Source organism: Coenobita brevimanus, chromosome 115, assembly GCF_032717465.1.
Source record: "Coenobita brevimanus isolate Jiangsu-jjx chromosome 115, ASM3271746v2, whole genome shotgun sequence".
Lineage (NCBI taxonomy): Eukaryota > Metazoa > Arthropoda > Malacostraca > Decapoda > Coenobitidae > Coenobita > Coenobita brevimanus.
The window spans coordinates 17,602,035-17,612,034 of NC_137068.1; the positions used below are offsets into that span (position 1 = coordinate 17,602,035).

The window sequence follows — 10,000 nt, forward strand, 5'->3', positions numbered from 1 at the left end:
TGTCAAGATGTCGAGAGAGAGAGAGAGAGAGAGAGAGAGATACATATGACAGACTTTACTTTCCATGGTAGGTGGTTCGCCCTGGATATTTCTAAGAAGACCTAATGTTGGAGCTTAGATGCAGTGAATAGGATAGGAAAACACACACACACACACACACACACACACACACACACACACACACACACACACACACACACACACACACACACACACACACACACACACACACACACGGGCAGACAGACGGATTCAGTAACAGACAGACAGCTATTCAGACAGGCAGACAAACAGCTCATCATACAAATAGACAGACAGACAAACAGGCTAATAGACGGACAGATCTGATAGACAGGTAAATGGGCAGAATATAATCCAGGGAACAGAAACAAAAACAAAAAAAATGGAGGAAAATTAAAAGAAGTTAAGAAGAAATGGTGGTATGCAAGGAAGAGGAATGTAGGTCGCGTGGAGAGAGAGAGAGAGAGAGGGGGGGGGTTGTGTAGGTATGTGTGTATGTGTAAGTGTATATGCAGGTACGTCCACAAGGAAAAGGGAAGACGAAAATGTCCCCAGTGCTTTCGTGTAATCAGGTCTTCAAAGGTGTGTGTGTGTGTGTGTGTGTGTGTGTGTGTGTGTGTGTGTGTGTGTGTGTGTGTGTGTGTGTTCAATGAGTATGACATGAAAATAAGGTAAAAAGGAAAGAGAGAATAACTGAAATAGAGGTGAAGGATGGAGGGAGTATTGGAGGAGCGGGAAAGGGGAAAGGAGAGAGAGAGAGAGAGAGAGAGAGAGAGAGAGAGAGAGAGGGGAGGGGGATAAGTAGCCTGATAAGAGGGGTGTGTGATGGAGGGAGGGAGGGGGAGGAACTTAGAGAGAGAGAGAGAGAGAGAGAGGGAGGGAGGGAGGGAGGGGGGGATAAGTAGCCTGATAAGAGGGGTGTGTGATGGAGAGAGAGAGAGAGAGAGAGACGGAGGAGAAGTCAGCGAACATTGTGTGAAATGAACGAGATTTAGTGAAAATGAAATGTGAAAGAGAGAGAGAGAGAGGGATGGGAGACGAGCACTGACCTGGATTACGAGAGAGAGAGAGAGAGAGAGAGAGAGAACGAGAGAGAGAAAGCTGTGAAGGAAGGAGGGAAGGAAAGGAGAGGAAATGGAAGGAAGAGGGGGACAATGGAGGAGAAAAGGAGGGAGGGAGGGAGAGAAAGGAAGGGTGAACAAGGGAGGATAGAAGGGAAGGGAAAGACGGATGAAGGAAGGAAGAGAAGGAGAGGATCGTAGAGGAGAGAGAGAGAGAGAGAGAGAGGGGGATGGAATCGAAGGAGCGGGATGAAAAGGAGGGAAGATTAGGGAAGGAAAGGGAGGGTAGAAAAGCGAAGGAAAGAGCGAGAAATGAAAGACAGGTGGAGAATGAGGAGGAAGGAAGGGAAGAGAGAAGAGAAATATGAAATGGAAATAAGGAGAAAGGAGAGAAGAATTGGAGGAAATAAAGATGTAGTTAGATGGCTATTAAAAAGAATAACATGGGAGAGGGAGAGAGAGAGAGAGAGAGAGAGAGAGAGAGAGAGAGAGAGAGAGAGAGAGAACGCGCCAGGGTGAGGGAGTGAGATATTAAAGATGATGTGTTACAGGAATCATGTGAAGTGGTAGATTACTCTCTCTCTCTCTCTCTCTCTCTCTCTCTCTCTCTCTCTCTCTCTCTCTCTCATCGTCCTTCGTCACTTATTTTTTGTTTGTCCGTCTCTCTCTCTCTCTCTCTCTCTCTCTCTCTCTCTCTCTCTCTCTCTCTCTCTCTCTCTCTCAGCAATTCTTTGTCCTATACATCTTTGACTGGGAAGCAAGTTTTTCTATAAATATTCAAGTGGGACTGCCTCGCAGGGACGGTAGGTGTGTGTGGTCTGTGTAACCATGGACCATATTTTAGGATGGTTAGAAAAATTCCTTTGTACATCTTCATTCTTGTACATGTTCCTTTTTGTTCATCATCATCATCATCATCATCATCATCATCATCATCATCATCATCATCATCATAGTCGCACTAATCGCCTCTATTCAGGTCAGGGGAGCCTCTTAGTAGTGAAGAAAAAACTGAAAATACCTTTTGAAATTCTATCTTGGAGAGAGAGAGAGAGAGAGAGAGAGAGAGAGAGAGAGAGAGAGAAAATCGTCGGCTGTTGACAGGAGAAACACGAAAAGCACGTTGTTGTAGTGAAGAGATTGTTGTCTTTGTTGCTGCTGTTACCTCAGATTAAGGTAAACGTGAACCCGATGGACTGCAGGCTGATAATCACCTCTTCCTGCAAGCCACCATCACTGTCTCGGGGGTAGGGAGGGCGCTTCACCTTCACAGTAGTGGGTTTGTTTTACTGTTTTTTCTGTCTATAGCCAGATGCCTTAATCCCGTAAGGGGTGGCCACAAACAAATCGCCTCCATGTCGCCTTGTCCCCGGCCATATCACTGCCCTGCTCCCTGACAGAATTGGGCCACTCATATACCGTGAACACTAAGTCTGAAGTGTATGAAATTTGGTGAGCACTGGATAGGAGGTAGAAATAAGTCTCCTTGGTTACTATAATCGATTTTACATTGGTGTCATTCCCACAACGAGAATTTTGTCTTTTGTTTTTTTTAAAGTCTTGGTTGAGTATTAAAATTCGATGAGGCTTACAGTACTGAGGTAGGAGTGAGTGTCCCTGGTCAGTTTTCCTTGTCTGACTACACTCTGCCATCACCTGAGCTGAAATGGGGATATTTGTAAGGTTAGAAAAACGATCCAATTGTCTTTTTTCTCTCTTTCCGGCCGCCTGTCAAACCTAACCTAATTAAACTTTACACCACCTAATCCAGCCTAAAACTAGCTTGGCCTGATATGACCTGACTAACCCAACCTAGCCCAACGTTAACCTAACAACGTCTAAGCCTAATCTAGCTTGACCCGATCTGACCTAAACTTACCCAACCTAACCTAACTTAATCTAACCTCACCTGTTCTGACCTGCCCTGACAACCTAACTTAATCTAATGCAATTTTAGTCTTTACTAATCTTGCCACCTAAGTGGATATTTTTTCAGTAACAGTTGTCCTCCTTATGGGCCAGCAGGCATGATGTTATTTGCACCTCTTATATACTCCTATGTAACGTAGTGCTGGACAGGGACACTTTCATGTGGTGGCACCAACATACCTGGGCAGCTGTACTGCCGAGTTATACACAAACATCCTTTGGTTCCCTCCCTGTCCCCCAAATGGAGGATGGTTGACTGCAGGAGGAGGTTCATATTTCAGATGAATCTGGATCTGTAAGAACAACAACAACAGTAACTACTACTACTACTACTACTACTACTATGTATCGGAACCTAACCTAACCCTACGTAACCTACTGAGCTAACTAAACTTATCCTAAACTAACTTCACGTACCGTACCGCCACTAATTGTCCTTCCTTCCTCCCCCTCAGTGCCAGTGGAGGCGACAGCGTTCCTAGGAGCGGTGGCTGCATTCGTGGTGTTTCTGTTCGTTCTTTTCCTGTACCTCAACAAGAAACTGTGCTTCTACACGGCCGGGGCCCTGCCATGCTGTGACGACGCCAACACCAAGACAGACAAGTTGAAGGAGCTCGGTAAGTGAGAGAGAGAGAGAGAGAGAGAGAGAGAGAGAGAATGTTATATAATTAGGTTGTAGAAAGATATAGATAATTAGAGTGATATATAGATAAACGATAGATGTGTAGGTAGATAGACAGATAAACAGATGGATGGATAGGTAGATTGATAAGCGCAGACACAAATATGTTGGTAGGTTGGACATAAATTTAGGGACACATACAGATAAGCTGAATGATATGGGTAAGGAGATAGATAGATAGATAGATAGATAGATGGATGGATGGATAGGGGGGGTGAGGGGTAGGGACAGCTGCAGACAGACCGAATGACGATAGTAATGCGGAAATTAAAGACATCGATTATTGAAAGAGAGAGAGAGAGAGAGAGAGAGAGAGAGAGAGAGAGAAATTATTTTCATATATCCATGTAGAAGATTTGCTGTGCTTATTTTTGTATTTTTTTTTTTTTTTTACGTCAGAAGGAAAACTGGTACAAATGGTAGGTATTAGATGCTTGAATTATGTATTTATTTACTTCTTTTTTTACAGTCGGTTGGGAAGCTAAAGTCTGTGTTATGTTTTGGTGTGTGTGTGTGTGTGTGTGTGTGTGTGTGTGTGTGTGTGTGTGTGTGTGTGTGTGTACAAAGTATTTCAAAGTTATTTTCCAAACTTTGTGGAGGCGTTGACGGCTTTCTCACGAGCTGACATGATTTTTAAGACAATTGGTCAGGGATGAAGGTCACAGAGTTAGGTTAAAGTTTGACCTGGCAAGATCAGTTAAAGTTCCGTTCGTCATTATCCAGAGTAAACCAAACTTGGTGGAAGGGTTGAGGACAATGCAAATACGACGGAATTCATTACTGAGAAGAGTCAAGGCGTCAGGGTCTTAGGGCAGGGTCAAAGGTCATCCCGTGAGGCTGGGCGCAAATAATACCACTTAAACAGTTTGATCTTATTCACATCAAACTTGCCGGAAGTGTTAGAGATCAGGCAGTAGATTGACCTTTAGCTTTTTACAACGGTAGGTGAAAGGTCACAGTCACATGGAAAGGTCAGCTTATTTTTGTTTTAGTCCAATTTAAATGAAACGTGGTGGAAAGTTTCATTTGAAGGAAAGTAAAGGAATTCAGTTTTGAGAACAGACAGTCAAACATTGAAGTCACAGGAAAACGGTCAAAGGTCAAGGTCAATTTAAGTTTTGAACCGATCCGGATTAAAGTTGATGGAAGTGTTAAGGATCAGGCAAGAATGAAGTAGGTCGATTCTGAGAGCAGTATATCGGAGGTCAAGGTCACGAGGAAAAATAAAATGTTGGACCCTAAGGTCAGGTCTGGTGTTGCAGTCTCAGCTTCTTGTTTATTGATTTGTTTATGTGTTTGTAGTTGTTTGTTTATTTCTTTGTCTACAGTTTTGCTGCCCTGGGACGTTTGTATTTCATCGGTTTTTATTTTGAGTGACGTGGGAGGCTTCGTTACACCACTTCCATAGCGATTTATTCTGCATGTCACAGCCTAGCATTCTGTCGGATTTTATGAGTATTTATATTGTTTTAATGTCAACATATTTTGTATTATTAACATACAATACGATACTGAACTTTAATATCCAACATAAGTCGATAAGGAAGAGGTGTTACGAAATATTCAAAGCCAGAACGAAATCCCCTAAGCCACTAAGAAATATTCAAAGCCAAAAAAGCCCTCTCACCTTGAAGTTACTGAAAGCCATCTCTGACTTCTTAATTCCTAGTCTCTTTTAAAGCGACTAAAATCGTCTGGAAGGAGCATAAGTAAGATATACACGTCCTTGGGGTGAAAGGATTAACAGAATACTAATGTGTGTGTGTATGTGTGTGTGTGTGTGTGTGTGTGTGTGTGTGTGTGAGAGAGAGAGAGAGAGAGAGTAAGGTGCTAATATACAAACTTTATATTTTTATGATTTTTTTCTTGAATATGCATCTGTGTTTTCAGTTTTTCAGACAACCTCTCTCTCTCTCTCTCTCTCTCTCTCTCTCTCTCTCTCTCTCTCTCTCACACACACACACACACACACACACACACACACACACACACACACACACACACACACACACACACACACACACCTTCCTCTTGACGTATATGGTGCCCAAGACTGACGCAAAGGGAAGACCTAAAAACGCCAGAGCTACTTAGTGTGTTATGGCTATGGTTTGTATAATAACGAGAACCCTACATGGCGACTCAGGGTTAGCGTAGGGGAGGTCAGGAATGCTTGAGTTAGGCTGACTTTCTTTAGGGTAAGCTGTCTTGTCGTGTTTGTAATGTGTTTAGGTTAGTTTTGGTTTGGTGTGGCTTGGCTTGGCTTGGTTTGATTGTATTGGGTTGGGTTGATTCGAGTTTGGTTGGGTTGTTGGGTTTTGTTGGGGTTTGTTGTCCTGGGTCGGGTTAGGTTAGAGTGAGTTAATTAGGGTAAGTCATCTCCCTACGGCCCTACTTGCTCAGAGTGTGCCGTAACTAATGAAATACAGGACTGATTTCTTACACGAGTGATTGTCGGTACATCATCATCATCATCATCATCATCATCATCATCATCACCAGATGTCTTTTCCCAGGTAAAGATGAGGGTCCAGATAGTAAGAAAAAAAAAAAACAGGGAGAGAGAGAGAGAGAGAGAGAGAGAGAGAGAGAGAGAGAGAGAAGGGGAAGGGAAGGGGAGGGGGAGACTGCCTTTGAGAGGATTAAAAGGTACAAGAAAAAGATTGCTTGCTCGAGAGGTAAATATAAACATGTTACCATAGCAACAAGGAATGACGTAAGCAGACTCCCAACGGCTGTCTGCTGCATAGTAAGTAGCTCGGCAGATTTCGTCACAGCTGTTCTTTAGCGATTTATTCTGGTCATTTCACCTTCATATCCTCAACCATATTATATCAGACGATGTCGGGATTCTAACAATGTAAATAGAAGAGAATTACCTATGTAAAATGAAGCGTTAAGAACAGACAGGTATATTTGTTGGCAGAGGAGGCTTCGTAAGACCTTTCCCTTGGTGATTAATTTACCATGTCATATTTTCTGTGTGTCATTTATTAGGTAGATAGATAGATAGACAGATTTACATTGCATCAGGAAACATACGAGAGGATAGTTATAGATGTAAAAAATGTGAAGAATGAATCGGTAAGTGGTGAAACATACGAGAGGATATTTATAGATGTAAAAAATGTGAAGAATGAATCGGTAAATAAGTGGTGCAACGAAATCTCCCAAGCCATCAGAACACAAGGCAAGAGCCCCACCAAAATGATATTGGTGCTGTGATCCCAGACGCATCTCAAGGTGATCCCAGTCAACTGCAGGCCAGATTTACCCTTTGCAGTTCAGCGTTCTTGCAGGGGATCGGGAGAGGAGAGACGTGTATGTAATTGTGTATCGGTGCCACCACGTGAAGGCGTCCCCCTCCACCACCAACCAAAATTTTAACGAAACTAAACATTGAAGATAGATGTAGATACCTCTCTCTCTCTCTCTCTCTCTCTCTCTCTCTCTCTCTCTCTCTCACACACACACACACACACACACACACACACACACACACACACACACACACACACACACACACACACACACACACACACACACACACACACACGTCATGCTGCATAGGAGAGTCAGTGAGTGTACAGTATAATCAGACATAGTTATGGCTTAAAGAGGAACATTCCCTTACAATATCACCCCTGTCACCCTCGAGTTAGAGGCCTTGGATTTCCTGTTTTTTACTATTGGTTTAGTTTTCTACCATGGAGAGAGGCCCTTCACTTGGTGGCACTAACATAATCGGGGATTCACTGCCAAGTTATACAAATGCCCCTTAGCTATTTCCCTGTCCCCCCAAAAGGAGTATGGTGGACTGCCGGAAGAAGGCAACTTCAGTTTGCAGTCCACTGGGTTCACGTTACAGTTAAACCTGAGACCACAGCAACAACAACAAAAACAACTGCTGCTGCCGCCGCCGCCGTCGTACGGTAGTAGTAACAATAGCAGTGTTAGTAGAAAATAACAAAGAAATATGTGCCCCGTAAATAGTTATATGATTTTTCTTTTCGCTTTAACTTGGCCTGTAATTGTCGTCTCTCCGTCTTGAGTACTAAGTTGTAGCAGATATTAACGAGAATACGAGGCTTGTCACAAGGCACCGCGATGAAAAATATGTAGTCTTTTGTTTTTCCGACACCGAGTTACGTGAAACAAGCTGCAAAGGGACGAGAGTCTGGGCCAGGTTACTGTGAAAGAACTATACATGGAACGCTATTCTTCCGAATTTTGTTTCCAGCTTTTCAATGCCAGAGTTAGCCGGTGTTCGTTATCTCTGCCAAGGAGGTTATGTTGTATGTTTGTTTGTTTGTATTTTAGCAGAATTACTCAGAAAATTGTGCACGGATTTTGATGAAATATTGTGGCAGGGTGTGCCATGGGCCAAGGAAGAATTGATTAAATTTTGGGCTGGATCCGGATCCGGAGTATCCTGCACAATATCTCTAAAAGTTGACAATGAATCTCAAAGAAATTTTGTGGAAAAGTGGGCCATGGACGAAGAAACAATTGACTTAATTTAGGGGCAGATCCGGATCCGGGATTACTAAAAAGAGTTATGAACGAATTTAGATGAAATTTTGTGGAAGGGTGGGCCATGGACCAAGGAGGAAATGATTAAATTTGGGGGCGGATCCGGATCCGGATCCTTTTTAATGTCAGTGGCGTTGGTGGGGGTGTGCACTGTCTGAGCGCTTGTGGTTCTACTGTGGTTTATGTCTGCAACTGGTCAGCTTTGCAATTGTCCCTCAGTTTTATTTCCTTCTGTCTATGACGTACATTTTTTCCTTTTACGCAGTGTGTAGTCATATGGAAATTAATACCGTAGTTTTTTTTTTTTTTATGCTCAGCCTTTAATTCTTCTTTTTCTTCTTCTTTCATAATAGTAACCTAGTGTTATCTTTTGCGTTTGGTTCAGGAAACTGTATATACAGGGCATCAAAAATAGAAATGTCGAGAAGCTAGTTGACCAATAATGTATATGCCGTTGTTGCTGTTGTTGTTGTTGCATCTGAATCATGTGGACGTGCACCCGGTGGACAGCAGGCTGAAGTTGCTCTCCACCTGCAGTCCACGGTCCTCTTCTCGGGGGATAGGAAGGGAATTGAGGAACGTTTGTAGAACCAGGCAGCTCCACTGCCCAGTCATATCAGTGCCACCACATAAATGCGTGAAGCAAAAGTAAACTGTATATTAAAAAATGGGTGATAAATTTGCCAACGTTGACAATGGTAGGTTTGTGTTTACCCGGCAAAGATCCCATATCAGTTCAGTTGATGGCCAGGTGTAGTCCGTTTGCATGACGAATTTGACTAGTAACCAAGGAGACCCATTCTTCCCTCATTGCTAAAGCTTATCGAATTTCACGCAACTATTCCTTATTAAGTTCAGAAAATGGCTCAGTTCTGTCATATGAAAGCAAACCGGATATAACTAGAGTCTGTTCACTTTAACTTGGCGGAGATTTTCGTTTTGCAGCTTAGGTCCCGAAGGAGTGGCAAACTAAGACAATACTGCGGCTCTACGTCGTTTCCTTAGCACTACTTCGTGACTAGCACCATTTTTTAGTGTTAATCTTTCGTCAGCACAGCAGTCTAGAAGTGATAGTTTTCAATCAAACTGAAGCGAGCAGAGTAAAGATATTTTCCCTTCAGTTGATGATATATTAAAATTGTTCGTATTAGCATCACTAGAAATGCTTAGATGTTTAGGCCCTGTGGAGAGAATAGAGAATGAGAGACTGACAAGGAGAGTTAGTATATGTGGGTAAGATGGAGGGGGAGGGGAAGGATGAGATGGAGGGACGAGGTGGAGAGGTATATGAATGAAGGTGGTATGAGTTGGAGGAAGGGTAGCTTGATGGCAGAGGACAGAGTGACATGGAGGAGATTCAGTTGTGGCCCCCTCTTCTAGCCGTCTCACGATAGATATACAGTATAGTTAAAGATAAAATATCGACCATTTTCATCGGGAAAATACTTGTCTTAATATTACTGCCAAGTCGTTTTGAAACACACACACACACACACACACACACACACACACACACACACACACACACACACACACACACACACACACACACACACACACACACACTGTCTATCTACCTGTCTATTTGTCTGTCTGGTTAAGTATCTATATATATCGTTTACCCGTTCAACAAATTCCTTAAATCTCTCTCTCTCTCTCTCTCTCTCTCTCTCTCTCTCTCTCTCTCTCTCTCTCTCTCTCAAAAAAATAAAATAAATAAATAAATTAATAAAAAAGATGAAGGCCATGCAGTAGAACGTTAACTTCGAATGTG

At 42.8% G+C, this 10,000-nt stretch overlaps 1 protein-coding gene across 1 annotated transcript in view; it reads left to right on the forward strand.

Annotated features, from left to right (window-relative positions):
• Positions 1 to 10,000, forward strand: part of LOC145418638 (synaptotagmin-14-like) — a 133,266-nt gene that overhangs the window by 65,587 nt on the left and 57,679 nt on the right. The window contains exon 2 of the mRNA XM_080287001.1: positions 3,467 to 3,628. Within this exon, the coding sequence (XP_080143127.1) occupies positions 3,467 to 3,628 (162 nt within the window). The remainder of the gene's footprint in view (positions 1 to 3,466; positions 3,629 to 10,000) is intronic.